The sequence below is a fragment of the Martes martes genome (genome assembly GCF_963455335.1).
Source record: "Martes martes genome assembly, chromosome: 12".
NCBI classification, from domain to species: Eukaryota; Metazoa; Chordata; class Mammalia; order Carnivora; family Mustelidae; genus Martes; species Martes martes.
The window spans coordinates 11,254,069-11,272,640 of NC_137900.1; the positions used below are offsets into that span (position 1 = coordinate 11,254,069).

Here is an 18,572-nt window from a genome sequence, read left to right on the forward strand (position 1 = left end):
CATCGATCCTTTAAAAAATTACGAAGAGAACACCTAGCTTTGAGCTATGTTAGTTCTGGATGTGCTGCTCTCCAAGATAAAGCATGTGTGGTATAACGGAGTCAGTTCACTTGTAAGGGATCATGATTCTAAATTTGTTAAATATTGGGAAAGATTTCCGTAATTATCAACTTTGTTCCAGAATAATTCATCTGTAGTACTTCTGTAGTTGCAGTAATTAGGGAGGGAGGTCAGTTGTTTTTCAAGTCACTGTTAGTTTGAGATAAGATCATAGTTGTAGTATCTGCACATAAAAGAATGCTTGTCTTTCTTTTATGGGCTACACACAGCTCATCCCAAAATGGTACACTCATTAAAAACAAGTTAAAAGGCAACCCTGTTTTATCCTGCTGGAAAATGTAAGGCTCTGGGAGGGGACCATTTTTCTGAGTGTGACTCTTCCAGGAATTAGCGTGGGATAGATTCTTCAAAGGGGCAAGGCTATGTGAGTGCAGCTAGCCTAGAACCGGTTCCCATCAGTGGAATCATAAGCCAGGGCAGGGAATAAATGACTGATGGTCTAATATTCACCCTAGAGATTGCTCCTCAAGGTAGGAAAGCATACACCAGAGGTTAGAGGTCAAAGTTATACCCCAAAGCCAACTGTGTTTAGGGGGACCATTATATAACCTGCAAAAGTCATCTCTGTAGTTTTGAAGGGTGGCTGGTGGAAGAAAAAATAAAATATTGGTCTCTTCAAATATTTGCTGAAGTTAGAATCTGTGCCATATGAAATCTGTTAAGAAGTAAGTTCGCTGGAAAAAAACAAGCATCAACTTTGATGAAAGAAATGTATTAACTTTTTGATCATTTTATCCTATTTCCAAATGTGCTGGCAAATTGAATTTTTAGAAGTGTTAAAAACATTCTAATCAAATTTTCAAATTAAAAATTCATTTTGCTGATTTTATAAGATTTTAAGGTTTTATTTATTTATTTATTTTAATTTTAAGGTTTTAAAAAATATTTTACAATGTCTCTTTGATTGGGTTTCAAATTTTCAACATCCTACATCTGAGATCCAACATTTTCCATTTTTGCAGATTATATTATATGGGCAAATTACTATGATATAATGTTAATTTTTTTAAAAAGTAGGATCCAACATTTTGTTACTACATATAAAACATATATTAAAAAAATTGTTAGGATTGAGGCAACTCAAGTAATTTTTGTTTTCTGTTTTTCCAAACTTTTCAATGGTATGTTGCTTCTGTAATTAGATAAATTGGGACATTTACATGTTTTTCTATTGATTTAACTTAAAAATTAGAATTCTAGATTGAATAACAATATTCTCATCATCTTCCAGTGTACTTATATGCTCAACATAGTTCAAATTAAGGCATTATGATTGAAATAAACAGATCCAGAAGCCACATTAAAATACTTTGTTTTATTAATGTTGACAGTTGTTAACTTCATCTCAGCAAACAGGACATACTTTTAAGTTTGACATATTTACCCATAACGTTTAATTAGTGTAACTAAGCAAAAATACAGGTAGCTCAGCCTGTTCACATCCAGCCATCTTTACACATTTCCTCTAACCGCATGCTGTCGTGTCATTTGAGATTGTGACATTGTTTGGTTAGGCCAATAAACAAGCCAGGAGTGTGGCCTCAGTACTTTGTTTTGGATATTTTCACCTCTGGTCGCTTGTTTCAGTTTGATATATATTGATTTATATTCTTTGATCTACTTTGCTACAGACTTACGCAACTCAGCAAATCCCAAAGTGCATGTATTTCTTTTTAGTTATAAATCCAATTTGTAATATGTTTCCCTTGTCTAGCCATAAGGTTCATCTTTCTCCCAGATACCTAATTTGGATACATGATGGCCGTTTGAATTCTTATTTGGAGAAATAACCCAACGTGCTTTTTCAGGTGACATACCATATCAACTTCTGACTGACTAGTAGTAATAAAGTCTGCTTAACTATGAGTCTTTCCTCTCACCCTCCCTCAAAAATGGGAATACTTTAAAAATTATTTAAGGACACATTAAAAGCATTATCATACTACCCTATTATGCTAAGCCAAATAAGTTAGAGAAAGACAATTATCATAAGATCTCACCGATGTGTGGAATGTGGAATTTAAAAAACAAGGCAGAGGATCATAGGGGAAGAGAGGAAAAAATGAAACAAGGTGAAACCAGAGAGGGAGAACCGTAAGAGACTCTTAATCTCAGGAAACACACTGAGGGTTGCTGGAGGGGAGGGGGGTAAGGGGATAGGGTAACTGGGTGATGGACACTGGGGAGGGTAAGTGTTGCAGTGAGTACTGGGTATTACGTTAAGATTGATGAAGCACAGGCCTGTACCCCTGAAACAAAAAATACCTTATGTTAATTAATTGAATTTAAATTAAAATAAAAACATAAGATGAAAATAGGAAATGGAAATCTCTCACAGTTCCACATACTTGCTGACACTTGTTTTTGTATTATTATTATAGCCACTGTGTGAATGTGAAGTTGTATCTCAGTATGGCTCTAATATGTATTTTGTAATGACTAACCATGTTGAGCATCTTTTCATGTTTATTGGACATGTGTGTATCTTCTATGGAGAAATGTTCAAATCCTTAATCCTTTCCCCCACAAGTTAATGGGTCATTTGCTTATCACTGTTGAGTTGTAAGGGTTTTTAATATATCCTGGGGACTAATCTCTTATAAAATATATGAGTTTTAAATATTTTCTCCTATTTGGTGGGTTTTCTTTTCACTTTCCTGATAGTGTCCTTTGAAGTACAAAAGCTTTTAATTTTGAAGAAGTCCAATTTATCTTTTTTTTTTTTTTGGTTACTTGAGCTTTTGGTGTCCTAACAACAAAAACATTGCCTAATACAAGGCCACAGAGATGTACACATATGTTTTCTTCTGAGAGTTTATAGTTTTACCTCTACATTTAGGTCTTTAATCCTTTTTGAGTTAATTTTTATATATGGTGTGAGGTGGGGATCCAGATTAATTATGTTGGATGCATTTTGAGATTATGTTGAATCTATATATAGGTCAATTTGGTAGGAATATTTTATGGACTGGCTAGTCCATAAATATGGTATTTTATTAAAAACAATTTTGTACTCTAACTTAAAAGGTCTTCTTCTTTTATTGTGAATGTAGCAATGAGAAAAGTACACAAAATATGTAAGACATGTCCACATGGCTCAGTTCAAGACACAGAACCCTGCCAGAATCCCTGAAATTCCCATCCTTGATCGTGGCCCCATTCTTTCCCAACCAGATGCAACCACTATTGTGACCTTTACAGTAATAACTTTCTTGCTTACTTTGTAGACTTGACTATTTTTAAAACCTTATATAAATGGGAATCATATATGTGAGTATGATTTTATTACATGTGTGATTATTTTACCTTTGCTCCTCAAAGAACTCTTTCTGTATGTAGAATATTCTATAATTGTAGTTACATAACTCCAGCACATTATCATTCTCATATCTTCTGACTATAACAAGAAGTTGGCTATGGATTTAATGTCTTTATCTTCAATTACTTTTAAGATGGTATCTTTCTGTGGGTGTTCTGCAGTTTCAGTATGATGTGGATTTCTTTAACCTGCTTTGAAGAAAACTTCTAATATTTTTTCTAACATTTTAGATAGTGTTCAGTAGGAGTGCTGCTCCTGCCATTTCTGAAAATGGGAATTAATTTTAATTTTTAAACTAAAATCAGAATCTTACTTTACATACTTCTCTGTAACATCATTATTTTTTTCTCTTTAACTTCCTTTCAAAAATTAATTTATGAGATCTTTTTCATGTAATTTTATATTTTGTTTTTGCGAGTACATATAATACCTTTGTAGGAAAATACCAATTTACTGAATCTCCTATTGTGTATTCATGTCATTTCTGATTTTTACTATAATAAATGCCACACAAAATGGTTTAACTTAAAAATGTCTTCACATGGAGTAACATCAAGGCTTACGAGCTCAATGTTACCAATTAGATGTGTCCCCACTTAGTTACAGACAAGAGAGAACTGGTGATTAGTTTTCCTCCAGGGAACCTTACAGGGTAAGTCTCTACAAAATTTCCTTGAAAATAAAACAGATGGGTGACTGATGCTCTACCAATCCCAATTACTCTAGAGAGATCACTAGCGATTTAAGAAATAGGAGAATACAAAAATAATATGATGGAGGACCATTTCAGCTCACAGTTAGCTCCTCTACACAGAAAGCAAACCTTCTGTCAATCATACCGTAATTACTATGAGAAGTATATAAAGAATCTAATACAAGAGATTTGTGTATCTTCGGAGGATTTCGATACTGAAAGTATAAATTTGTAGGTATTACCTGTCTGTTTTTCATATAATTATAAGGAGTGGTAAGGGAATTCTTCCTGGCAGCCAGGATTACTCTAAGAATCTTTCTGTGAAAGAGAAGATACTATAGTAATTATTGCTTCTATTTTCAAGTTCTGCTGTAACATAGGACACATATAATGATACTTCACTTTTCATAAGAAAAGAGCATACTGTAACTTATTATTTTAAATAGAGTTGATGCCCCATCTAGCCATTCTGGAGTAGAGTGGGACAGATAGGAACCTTGGCACTTTTTGAGACAATAACAACAAAAACAAGCCAAATCACTGCTCCTTCTCAAAAAGAGAAAAAAAAAAAGCACCAAAAGCAACATTTGAGCTTGCAACATGAGGAAAGTGGTACTGCTAAATATACACAAATGATGAAAGGTTTATCGTATTTAAAAATTTTAATTAGCTAATGTATCATCTTGCCTCTGTTATTACCATTAATCTTTCATTCAAGAAGCACCCTATTAAGCACAGCAATTTCCCAGGGAAGCACTTTGCTAATACTAATTGTTGTCTGAACTTCTTTTTTGTAATCTGCTAACTCAGATCAACACTGTCTTTAGTGAGCTGGTTCCCTTCCCTAGCATATCAAAGCAAAAACAGTACTGTAGTTTTAAACACTGTTTGTGGGATTCTGGCATGATGCAGATAAATTCTGTATCCTGTTTTCTACCAAAAATAGGCATTAGATAATAGTATGTTATTTAAAATACAATCCTGAAGAGTCATGGGACAAAGTAATAAAGGCCTTTCCTACAAAACATCCTTTGTAGTACTTAAAATCTTGAGTGAAAAAAATGTCCAACTTCATCAAATACTTTTCAGAGTATGCTCATGTATTAAAACCATTTAATGCTGAATGCTGTGTCCAGCTTAAAGCATATGAAGTGAGACTCAAAGCTAAGAAAACATGGGATTTAACACTGAAATTATCAATTCCCTGCTCTATGCCTTCATTTAAAATGTAGAAGAAAAAGCAAATCTAGTTATAATGACTTTCATAAGTCAATTAGTCATTACTAATGCACTCTAAAGACAAGTGTGACAATTTCTTTAATTTGTTTTTGACATTTTTTTAATGTCCTGGACACAAATGACATTTTTAATTCTTTCTACAACTGTAAGTAATCAATCTGCTGAGACAACAGCTCACACATCCACCCCACTACCACCATTACAGCAATTAAACAGGACCACTTGGCAGACTGGAGCTGAGGTTAAAACATTGAAACAAGCAAAAATAATATCACACTTTACACTCATCTTAGGAGATGAAAAGTTTACTTAGAAATTGCAAACATTTAGCAAAGATAAGACATAAACACTATTTTCCATCGTCTACAGAAATACAGTAATTTATAGCTGGCTTGGTACATGATCACATGATAAAACAATCTAATGGAAAAAACCAATGGTTCATTCTACTTTTCTGCCACTTGTAACAACTTAATAAGTGTACCAGTAAGTACTGGAAGACAGATGCAGAGGAAGATTAGAATCCTAGGGCTGTTTGTTAATACACATTATTATAAGAATAATATAAAAACAAGTACAGATATACAATTAACATGCAATTTAAGCTATTATTTTGAAGAAACAGGACAGAATTTAGTGAACACATTGAAAAATGTGTTAATAATGTGTTGTTATAATGAGCATATCATGGTATTTTACATGGCATGGAATTTCTTCCTCCTTAAATAATGCTTGGCAAATTGGAACAGATTGAGCTAGTTCTACAGCAAATTTAAAATGAAGACAATATGGATAACTCTGTTAGATACTTTTCTAAGTATACTAAATAATTTTTAAAGTACCATGATTTCATGCCTACCTCACCACCTCCCAATTTAAAATAAAGTCATACTTTGTACCCTATGAATCTGCACTGTCCAATATAGCAGCCCTTAGCCACATGGCTATTGGAGCACTTGAAATGTAGCTAGTCAGAACTGACATGCACTGTGAGTGGAAAATACACAATGAATTTTAAGAACTTACGATGGGAAAAAAAAAGGGCAAAATATCTCCATTATTTTGTATACTGCTTATATACTGAAATGATATTTTAATATACCGGGTTAATTAAAATATAAGTTAATGTCACTGGTAACTTTTTAAATACACCTACTAGAAAATTAAAAATTACATATGTGGCTCCCATTTATTTCTATTGGACAGTGCTAATACAAATAATCTATACTCATATATTAGCCTTCGAATTTAGCATCATAATTTAAGCACTCTGGAGAACTAAGTCCCAGAACACCATAAGCACCCTCTGCACATACTTTACTGCAAAATTTATTTTTATCCCTCTGCAAGGTATACATTTTAAGTATAAAAAGAATTCACAAAATATTTAATCCTTAAAATATGTGAATTAGTACATTGTGAGAGCTAAAAGAACGTCTAATGCAGACTGTTACCTTGAGAAAAGTAGTTTAAGAGAAACAGCAATGCAATCAGAGGGAAGACAATTAGTATCTTCAGTAAAATAAGTTAGCCAAACTTATCTTTAATGCCCAGGATCTGCCTTTGCACCACAGATCAGATATGTAACTTGTCCATTTAACCACAACCTACAGGAAAATCTTAAAACAACATCAACTGCAACCTAAATACTCCATTTCTGGAAACTCTTCAACAATGTAAAGTTCATACACATGGTCCATTCTAATAGCAGAGTACACATGGTATCTGAGAGCCATCCCGTTAAATTAAAGTCCCGCAGGGTTAAATAAAGTAAGCAACCACTTAGTGTCCAAGAGACTTGGATTAAAAAAATTTTTTTAGAGGCTATAAAAAAATATCACTGACCTTTTATCATTTTCTTCCCCTCCTCTGTTTTTTTTTTTGTTTTTGTAGTAGTGTGCATAAATAATGGCATATTTATACCACATCGTTTTTACTCTGTCCATCTCAAGTACAAGTTAATCTAGAACCCATTTAGTCCTTCTCCTAGGAACACCACACATCAAACTAGAACACTGACAGTGGTCACCACAGTCAGAAGCCAGCATCACAGTCAGGCATCAAGAACCTCACCAGGAGGCAATGCCCAGTTACACTGGTGCTACACTCTGTTCTTCCCAGCTCAGGTTGGAATGTTTGTTTTTTAAACTGTTTAAATGTGATCACATTGGGCAAGCTCTGTCAAAAACGCTCTGAAAGCCACAAATTAAGAGATTCTGAAACAAATATCATTCATAAAAATTTCTCCCTCATATTAAAGATGCTCTGAGAAAACAAGGAAGTACAGGTTATTGGAAATAACTTCACATTTCACCACTACCACTTTTAAAACACTGGAAAGCAACTGAGATCTGGGGAGAAATGAGCAGTACCTAAGACAGGTAATACTAGGTCATACTAGGTATACCAATGCAGAAACTGACTGCAGAAGTCTACAGCCATTACCTCTCGAGTTCAGCAGCCTATTAGGACATTTACTCATATTTACTAATGTCTTGCACAAAAAGATACTGCTTAAACTTTTCCCATCTCCTACCTTCAGACCATGTTCTACACAAAAGTATTTGTATCGCATGTTACTAACTCCAGCCTAAATAAGCCTAGTAATTCATGTCAAATGATATAGTTTTTCAGTTTCAAGCATATATTACTCTAAAAATATACTCCTCCATGAAAAGATAACTGTTAGTTTGATGGCAGATCAATAATTGACTATTTATTGAGCACCTACTATGAATGCAGTCTATACTCATTCTTTAACCGGTAAGAAAAAAACACCTGCTTCAAATGCAAGATGACACCAGTGAGGGAAGATACTATATGAGCATTTCTAATAGAAAGCTGTGTGAGTCACTATCTGAACATGTGAAATTGTTCATCCCTAGGGCATGAAAAAACCTCAGATTTATTACTAATCACTTTACAGGGATAAATTAACATTTGAAGAATGCCATATAGTACTTTGAGGAAGCGATGGCCATACATAAATTTAAGGCCGATTCCCTAAAGATATGGAAGAAAAGCTAGAATGTCATGGTTGATAATCATCCAAAGACAGAATAATAGTTTACACGAATATCTCTGGTTAATTCAGGCAAATGGCACTTGTGTTAGGTTTCTAAATTTGCTTGAGGGGGCTGGTTTAATAAAGAAAACTACCTTTAAATAGGAGCACTTTAAGCAAATATGAAAATAAAAACCCTTTAAATAAAATTCTCTGAAAAATCACTATATAAGTTCAAGTTCCAAATCTCATTTAAATGTCCATACATACATGTATGTGAATACGCACACATACATGCCTTCAAAGTAGCTAAATTTCACTTATGGTGTTTTGCGCAGTTGTATACCTTGCCTTTTATGTTTGAGCCGAATTGTGTATCTTTAGCACAATACTGTGTTTCTCCTGAAGCTGAGAATGTGGGCAATGGTGAGGACACAGAGGTAAGCTACTTTTTAGCCTTCAGCAATTCTGACCTGTTGGATCCCTGCAAGGTACCAGGCATGATGCGGTGTACTGGACACGTGCAGGGTTTCTTTCAGGGAAGCTGAAGTTTTAAGAACCAAAACAGTTGTCGGGTTGAAAACCAATAGTAATTTTCTGAACAGGATTTCCAAAAACAGAATGATTTTAAACTAAAACACCCCCAACTTCTGCCCATTGTGGAAAACAATATATTACAGAAATCGTTTCCATAGAAGACATGTGTAAGAGAACATTCATAATAGGGCCACAGGGACTGAAGCAGCGAGACGAACAATGAGGCAGTCACAGAGCGTCTAGGAGCTACTGCACTGGTAGTGGTTTATAAAAAATACTATCTATACTAAAGTTTTAAGAACTAGTAATATATTTAGCGTATTTTTGCCTTTTCTTTTTTTGCCACTGAATATAAAATCTTGTCCTAAATTTACTAAATCTTCTACACCCTGAGGAATAACAGATTAATGAAAGAAATGCCAGGGTTAGCTTTGTGAACCATATTATTGTCCAAAAAGCACAACCTATAAAGAGCTAATATTCTTGGAAGCACAAAGTTTCATCTGCAGACTAAGCTAATGCTCTCTATTTTTTTTGAGCAAAGAGTTTGGTTTTAAGTGTTAACATGGCCTAACAAGAATACAGATGTCCAAATTGAGAGCCAGAGGCACACCCTGCCACACACACACACACACACACACACACCCCAGATCCACAACTGACACAATGGTTTTCTGTCTCCACTATAAACTATGACATATTGCTGCCATTTAGGAATATATTATTCAACAGTCCTTGGAAAAGCACTTTGGAATCTTTAGCTGTATATTTTTATGAAATTATAAGTTATTTGCTATCTTGAAATAGGGACTTTCTATTTCTCCCCTCTCCATACCCAAATACAACATGCCACATTTTAAATTTCATCTTAGTATTTACTTTTTTTTCCTTCAACATGGAATTTGGAAGGGAATTCTTAAAGTCCTTAAATTGAGGCAAAAGATTCATTTAGAACAATCATTTGGCCTTCATGTAGGGCACAGTGCCACTCCTTCCCTTGACCTTGGGCTGCCCAGGCTTCACGCTGATCTTTAATTACACACATGCTTACCTCTAAATACTATGCCTCCGACCCCCAAAAAGTTAGTTGCCAAGGGAAAAGAACGAATTCTTCTTGGTAGGGTGCTTAAAAATGCTAACTAAGAAATACAAACCAAAGCATCCTACCTGCTCATATCAGTATCTCATGGAAGGACACAAACTCCATGGGACCAGACCTAACAGCTGGAATCAATGTAACGAATTACAATCAACTGTTTGATAAAACTTCCATCCTTTGTTTTCTACCTGAACATTAAATATAATCGTGTTCCCTCTAGAAAGAAGAAAGGCACTCAAATTAACACAGTATGTTTAGCTATTTTTTAAAAGACATAGTGTGACAAGAATTTTCAGGGTTGATTTTTTTCCTGCCCACTGCCTTCATGCCCCTGAATGTATCTATGCCTTCTTGTGCCTCCACGTACAGCTCCATTCAACAGGAGCACACTGAGAGTACATATAGGCACGGGGAGGCGGCAGCACGCCAAGTACCAGGGTCTGCACGGTTCTGTTTGAGACATTTACTCAGAAGACACAAGTTAATAATGCTGTTCAAATTTTCTAGAATATTTTAAATACTTTAAAGTTCTAAAATATAATTTTCTAGTAACAAAATAACTGTAAGCTTACAAAAAACTTTCTGCAAAAGAAAGAATATATGTTATTCCTTTTTTAAACTAAATCTTTAGTATCTTCTATAATTAAGAGGGACTAAGAGATTACACTGTTGTACAGCAAGAGGCAGTTGTACTCCTAAATTATATTTAGCCCATGCCAGATACCATATTGTGCTACAGAAAATTACTACTGTTAATTTGTTCTCAACAATATTAAAAGTTCTCCTTATATAATAAGCATGAATTGACACGACCTGAATATGTGGAAATCACACAAAGTCTACCACCATATACGCTTTCCTATCAGCTGCCACAGGAAAAGTCCAGGAACTTTTGTTTTCCTCTCTTGTGTCACATAAGCCCTCATCTGAAGATTTAAATGGCTCTGGGTGACAACCTGTATAGGTTTTATCCTATTAACAATGAAGTCCTGAATTTAACTAGAACCATACCATAGGAGTAAGGGATATGATTGAGAGTCTGAGACCAGGGTTTCCAAAGAGGTAATAGAAAATGTTAAAACCTAGAAAAGAAAAAGGGGATATTAATAGGTAACTAATCCTTAAATTTTTAAAAAATGACTCATATAGGTTTAAGAAATACCTAAAAGGTCCACAAGTCAAGCTGGGGAGGAGAAAAGGAGAAGCATAAAATGACTATCCAGGCACAAATACAGATCAAGTCTTTGAAAGCAAAGAATTTCTTCAAATGTCCCAGTGTCTCTGGCTCTGTTGGCAAGATCTGTCCTCCAATATTATATATGAACAGAAAGTAGTGTTCTTAATGCAAACGAGCTTTGTTCTGTGAATTTTTAATATATATTTAAAGTACAGTTATTTCATAATTATAGAACTGCATTTCTTGGCTGGGATTTAATGAGTTTAAACAAGGTAGTTAAATGAAGAAAAAAATCTAAACTACCTTACTGTATATGTAAAAGCTCACCTGAAGTATCATGAATCGAGAATACATCATTCATTCACAATCCATTGCTCTAATCTGTTAATTTCTCAATCATAACTCATTCTATGCATTACTCATGATCAACCTTTCCCTTCTTCAAACAGTTAATCATTTATTAATTTGATAAATATTTAATGAGTCCTCACAATGTGCAAGGCACACAGTATAATGTGGGAACACCATATTAACAAAATAGGTGTACTTAAAAAAAAGGGGATGAGGGAGGAAGGTGGTGGTGGAGGTATTTACAGATCTTATTGCTTTTGGCTTGTCAGTAGTATTCTTGATCCACAGAAAGGTACAATAGCCTACTATTCTCCCAATGGAAGTTTGATGAAATGTGTGTCAATCCAAACTATCTTTCCGACAATGACTTATTTATAAGAAAAAAATAAAAAGACTGACAAGTCCCTGAAAATAGACACACCTTTCCACTGCATAAACTCATCCAAAGAGATGTTACCACGCTCCAGCTAATGAGTGTAGATGTCAACCATTTAGAGAAAAACACAACCACATAGGGCAATACTAGGTGGTTCTGTGAATGAACACTTGAAAAATGCAAACTGTAGAAATAAAGTAGCACATAAAAGTCACAAACAGTAAATACCCTTTAGATGTTTCTATTTTTACTCCCTACTCAAAACATTATTAGGAAGACAAGAGACCAAGGTATCTTATAGGACTGCGTGGCTTCATAAAGGGGTGGATTAAGGGCCTTAAAACACATGAAGACAGATAACATCAAAGGTGGAGGCTATAAAAAGGCGGGGGGCGCGATCAAATTGAGCTGATGTTTTACAGGGTCTTGTCTCTACTACTGTCCTGACACTCTCACATCAAAGCATAAGAAGCCCTAGTACTTGGGATACTCAGACTGATGTGTGGAAAAAAGGTAATACTGAGTGAGGCCAGGATTTGGCAGCATGTATTTAGTGGAATGGGCTGACTCTCATGCCCTCTCTGTGTAGTCTCCCCACCATGCCCTGCAGGTGCTGAAAATCACAAACTAATGGTTTTATCCATAGAGGTCTATGTAGACCTTGAGGTATTTGATTCAAAATATGCTTTGTACGCAAAGGGCCCCAGAATTATGTTCATAATGACAGTTACTTTCTTACCTAAATACTATGAAAACTATAAAAGGTTAATTTTGCCCCAAGAGAGAAAATCAGCTTCTGTCTACCAAGAGCCAGGCTGAACAATTTTTCCTGGTGTTCTTAAGTCTTACCTGACAGTTTGCTACTCATCAAAATCATGATGCACAAAAAGAACTCATTCTTCTCCTAAACTTAAGGCAGTGTGCCTCTCTCAAGCCCAGGGTTTCCATAATAGAAGACAGGAGACGTTTGCCTTTCCCTAGGTCTGTCCCCTCACCCTACAGGTGACCTAGCAAGGATAAAAGGAGAGCAAGCAAAGTACGGCGGTCACACTTACTTCGGCCACTATTACATTCCGCATACATATAGGACAATAGGCAGTTTCTGTCATTAGGGGAACTTTTAGAGGGGCAGTTCATTTTAGTATTTTGTGCGTGTGTGTGTTTAATGGGATATGAAACTCACTGTAAAGAGGACAGAGAGTATCTTCAGTACACATCCTCAAAATAAGACAATTAAGGAAAAACATACAAAAGTGAAAAGTGTCAAAAAAATATGGAATGGATTGGGAAAATAAAGAAAAGGATATGTGGAGAGGGAAATAAACACAGACCACTTACATAGGGGAAAATATAATAAGAAAGTAAACATTACCAGGCCCTTTTCCCACCCTGCATCACAGACCTGAAAAACCCAGCCCTTATTATTGAAAAGATAAGATATAGCTGTGAGGTGGCTACTTTGGTACCTCATCCCTGATAAGTTTAATATCAAAGTCTTTAAGTTGTTTTTTGTTTTTTGTTTTTTAAACAAAGGTTGAAGAACTAATCTTCAAAAGCTATTCTCTCCTCTGGCATTTACCAGCAAACTTTTAACAATCACTTCATAAAAATTTTGTAGTTTAAGTATATCCTCAGGAACTTAAATTTTTAAAAAGAAAGATTTTTATGGATACATTTCCATGCATATTTTCCCCACTTTTCATGGTGAATTTAAAAGGGAAATAAGTAGTAGGAACTAAAAAAGACATTCCAGGTTTAAACAACAAATGATGTTTACATGGGCTAACTTGAGTGTTTTTGGCCTGTACCAAATTTGAGGTAAAAAGAATCTATCAAAACTAGTAATAAAAATAATTTCCCAGTCCTGTAATTACATAAACTCTTAAAATTCATTTTTCTTTTAAAATAACCATTTTAAAATGGATTACACATTGGAAGCATGTTTTTATATAAATTCCAATACTTCTGACTTTGGTTACATTGGTCAGTAACTTGAATAGAGAAAGAGAAATGATTTATATTTTCACAAATCCATCTATCTGGCCACTTGATTTTCAAAACAATAATTAGATATGAGTAATTTTGAGCTTGTATTATTCTAAAGCTGAACAACATAAATTTTTAATTAAAAAACAGAAACAAAAACAGAAAACCAGCCTATGCAGCAATTGCACTGAGGTGGGTAGACGTGTCTGTGAACCAGTCAGGAGAACCAAATAAGAAGCTACACGTATAGAAATATAAAGGATAAGAAGTTAAGAAAAAAAAAAAATTAAGACTCACTGTTTAGCAGGAAGAAACTACAGTTATTTTATCCCCAAAGGAATGCCAGTTCTTAACAAAATAAATAAATGAAAGATTTACTACGGACTTTTAACCTAAAGATGAAGACCACATCATAGCAAACAGTTCATGCAACTATGTAAGGAAGAAAGGAAAGCAATATTGCACTAAAAGGGTGACCTCGCGGAACTAATCTACCTCTTTCACTGACTCAACGTAACCAGCCATTTCCTGTAGGCATTGGCAAACCTGGCCTGCTCTACGTTCCGGCAGGTGGACAATACTTGATCGATGAACCTATGTTCCATTTCCAGGCCCCGGGAGTCAGGAGCTGGGGTCCGCTTCAGGCGTTTGGTTTCCTGGGAATAGCCTTGCTTGCTACAGTCATTCAGCCCGTCCACCTCCATGGCCTGAGACATGTGTGGGCCTGCTGGGATGAGGTGCAAGTCACTCAGAGTCCCCCCAGGGCTGTCTCCAGGTGACAACTGGGTCACACTGTGAGGAAACCTACCACTTAAGTGATGCTGAAGGTAGAAAATGTGCCGCCTGGGAAAGAGGAGGGGGAGAAAGGGAACACAGAGAAGAAAAATCATTATCATGAAGTCAAGCTTTTCAGGGGAGAAAAAAAAACACAATAGTAATAAGTTGATAATTTCAAAACATATAGTGCTCATTCTGCTGCCCCCCCTTAGCGACCAGAGTTACCTGGAGGTGGGGAGGAGGAACAATTACGTAAGTCTCTGCGTATTTAGACCAGAGTCTTATAAGCCCAGATTACTGGACTGTTTGTGAGAAAGAATCCTACATATGACCCCAAAGGGTCTTGGGTTTTTGTTTTTGTTTTTTTTTTTTTGACCCCAAAGGATTTTTACACCATTGACTGAGATGATGATAATCACTTGGAATTGTTACTCTTTGTAACTACAATACAAAATGAGAAATAGGTCTTAGTCCAATTTCTGCTATTAAAAAACAAAACAGAAGCAAAAATTAACTTCACTGATATCCTAAAACAGAAGTGATTCAGGAACAAGGGGATTAAATAGATCATCCAGAGGCTTTTAGTCCATGGCCTCTATCTTCTGTATTTTCTTTAACAAGAACATGTATTATCTAAAAACCAACTGAACTTTTCCCAAAACCCACCACTACAGTCTCATTAAATATTACATGCAGTAGGGATGTGCTGGGCTCTGAGAAAAGCATGTAAAAGGCACAGCTCTTGCACTTCCTCTAAGGAGAGCAGTTCTCCTGCCCTTAGGCTCATCTAGAGTTATTTGATTTTGTTTGTTTGCTTAAAGATTTTATTTGACAGAGAGAGAGACAGCGAGAGAGGGAATACAAGCAGGGGGATCGGGAACAAGCTCCATCTGAGCAGGGAGATCGATGAGGGACTCCATCCCAGGACCCTGGGATCATGACCTGAGCCGAGGGCAGATGCTTAACAACTGAGGAGTTATTTGTTAACAGTGAAGATCTATGTGTCTAATCTGCAAAAATTCTGACTCAGTGGGGGTGCACATCTCCTGTTCACAACTGGTAAACTACATAGATTCTAGGTTGTTCTATCTCATTATTCATAAACAACTCTAAGCCCTTGAAAGAGAATTCTGTTCATTTTCCCAGCATATTCTGGAGTAGACAGGGGGCATATGATTTACCTATTTTATAGAGGATAAAACTTAAAGGACAGATAAGGTGCCTCAGGGCAATGAATGAAGAGCCAAAAACTGGCCTGTATAATATAGAGGTCATCTAAACTGTCACTTCTCCTCATGCCTCACCCCAAATTTCAATTAATCTTTATACAAGGCTTCCGCTAATAGCTATCTCTTAAACACAAATATAATTTTTAAATTTTCTCAGCCTTGCTACTGATGCACCTAAATATAGAATAGCAACAGAAATCTGTTAACACCGAAACAATATGGAAGTTAAGATCTATCTTCTCTCTAGAAAATGTAGAGGAAGAGTGTCTTATTTTTACGAGAAAAATATTTTTCACGAAGGTGCCGAAGAGGGGAGATGGTCTTCCATCTTCTAAATACTTGCAGCAGAGAGCAGCAGCTGAACGCACCTCCTCAAATAGCCTACAAGATAGACTAGACTGGCAAAAGGGGGCAAATCTCAACAACTTTAAAAATATAAAAACATACAAATATTTAAAATGCCTACCTCCTGCCTGGCACAGCAAGCCCTTTGTTTATAAACAGAATCCTCTAGTCTGAAATAGAATCCATATTTATAGAGATGGAGATGCCTCAAAAAAGAACCAAGCAGGGGGTTCCCACACCTGGACTTCATTCCAATATGACAGTTATTTTGCTGTCAAATGTACTCAGAACCCACATTATGAGGTTGTTCATTTCTTTCACTGCTTCCTAATAATCCTGCCCTGTGTGTCAAGAGCTTATACTTAAGGAAACTTAATTTGCAGACCATCAATAAGCTTAACTATTCTCAAGGCCTAATCAATGGTCTACATCCGACTCTGCATCAAATTTACCTGTTAAGGTTTTTTTGTTTTTTTAAAGACCAGATGGCAGTGTTCCATCCCAGATATACTATAAATATCAGAATCTCCAAGGAGAGAGTTGAGAAACTTCTGTTCTCAGTTTGGAAGTAACAGAGGCTACTCTGTTGGACAGTCAAGCTTGAATACCCTGCATCCTAAGCGTTAGGCCGAGATCTGCATGAGGAACCTCATATTGAAGATCACGAGGAAGAAGTATGGTAACATAAACTCCTCTGAATTCACGCAAAGCTCCACCATCAGTTACCTACCACCTGAGCAGGCAGGCGGAAGACAGAAGACCACCTACAGCTCTCATGAACTCAAGCAGTTCCATGCAGAAAATAGATTTTCCGTCCTCTTACCTGTGACACCAAAGGGTTTCGTGTCCTGGGTAGGAATCAATAAGATCAGTGCTGAATTCAACTTCTTCTTCTAGAAGACGGGGAAGATTTATCCTCGCTTCCTCTGTTGAAGCTGCTGCTTCTTCATCTTTTAGAAGAGCTGGCTCACTTCTCAAAGGGTTTTGCTCCAATACAGAATCATCTATCACAGTTTGGCTAATCAAAGACTTTAACAAAAACTGGCGGTAGTGAAATCCACTGTGGTCTGAAACATGCATGGATGCCCAGTGTTTAGTAGAAGAGAGTTCATCAAGAAGAATCTTGTAGGAAGAAAAAAGGGAAGTGAGAAGAGGCACTGCCAAAGTAGTTTCTTTCTCCATTAATGTTTTGCATTTCTCTTTGATTTGTTCCTTGTATTTTTTGGTAACATTGTTTCTATCAATACTTTGTATACAATGTCCAACACTCAGTGTAAGCTCAGTAAAGGCTAGTTTCCCCTTTCCCTAATAAAGTTCTAAGACGTGTGTGTGTCTATACACACACACACAGACACACACAATTTAAGGACTTATTTGTCATTCTTTCTCTGGACCTTGATCGATCACATTCTGATTGGCACATACATAGAAAAACTATTCTAAAATAATGATGAACATTAGGGTGTTTATTTACAAGAATGCTGATGTTGAGAGAAAATATAAACTCAAAGGTTACTTTGATGAACTTTAATATTTAATGAACATTACAATATCTAACTTATTATTTGTTAAACAATTGATTCATTGTATTATTTGTTCTTCACGGTAAGTGCCATGAGGGCAGAGACGGTCAGTTTTGTTCACTATTAATTCTAAGGGTTTAGTACAAAAAATACGATGCATGAGTAACAGGAATTTTCGAGAGCGCACGATTTTCACTATTCATCTCAAACTCAATTAACATCAATGATACATGATTTTTTTTTTAAGTAGAGGAGACAAAATCCAGCAGTGAATTAAGTCTTTGCAAAAGACTTAATCCTGCAAAACTAAGCAACTTCAAATGGAATGATTAAAAAGAAAAGCAGCAGTTATGAAAAAATAAATTATTTGGCAGTGTCTTGGACAAGTAGCAAATGCAAATGGATTCTGATCAGCAAAAGCTATATTGAGGGCCTCCCACATTCCATTAGAGGACTTTCAGACCAGTTAAGAAAAACATATACTTGCCCACAGTGAATAATACAGACAGCACAAAGCCCAAGTGCTCCTCCTCTATCTGCTTTTCAAGGGGCCCAGGCAAATGCCTTCTCTCATACCGAGAGCCCCTCTCCATTCCTCACGGTTCCTTTCTTCCCTAGAAGAAATCTCTCCCTCTCCTGAACCTCCATGGTTCCTGTGTGCTCTACCATACATTATAGAATTTCTGCACATCTTTTCATCCCCACTAAATTCTGTAAGTTGTTGAAGATATTTATTCATTCCTAATTAATGCTTCCAACATTCTATACTCAATGGCATCAGAGTGAACACATAAGT

The 18,572-nt window shown here is 35.9% G+C and overlaps 1 protein-coding gene across 2 annotated transcripts in view; it reads right to left on the bottom strand.

Moving 5' to 3' along the window:
• Nucleotides 1-13,441: 13,441 nt before the first annotated feature.
• The window catches only part of PTAR1 (protein prenyltransferase alpha subunit repeat containing 1), a 42,097-nt gene continuing 36,966 nt past the window's right edge, over nucleotides 13,442-18,572 (bottom strand). Inside the window, exons 6-8 of one of the 2 annotated variants that reach the window (XM_080820516.1) lie at nucleotides 17,077-17,375; nucleotides 14,711-14,745; nucleotides 13,442-14,626 (exon numbers count right to left, since the gene is read on the bottom strand). In XM_080820516.1, the coding sequence (XP_080676642.1) occupies nucleotides 14,403-14,626; nucleotides 14,711-14,745; nucleotides 17,077-17,375 (558 nt within the window). In that variant the 3' untranslated portion in view covers nucleotides 13,442-14,402. Of the gene's footprint in view, nucleotides 14,746-17,076; nucleotides 17,376-18,572 lie in introns of both variants that reach the window. The other variant, XM_080820515.1, reaches the window with a different exon arrangement.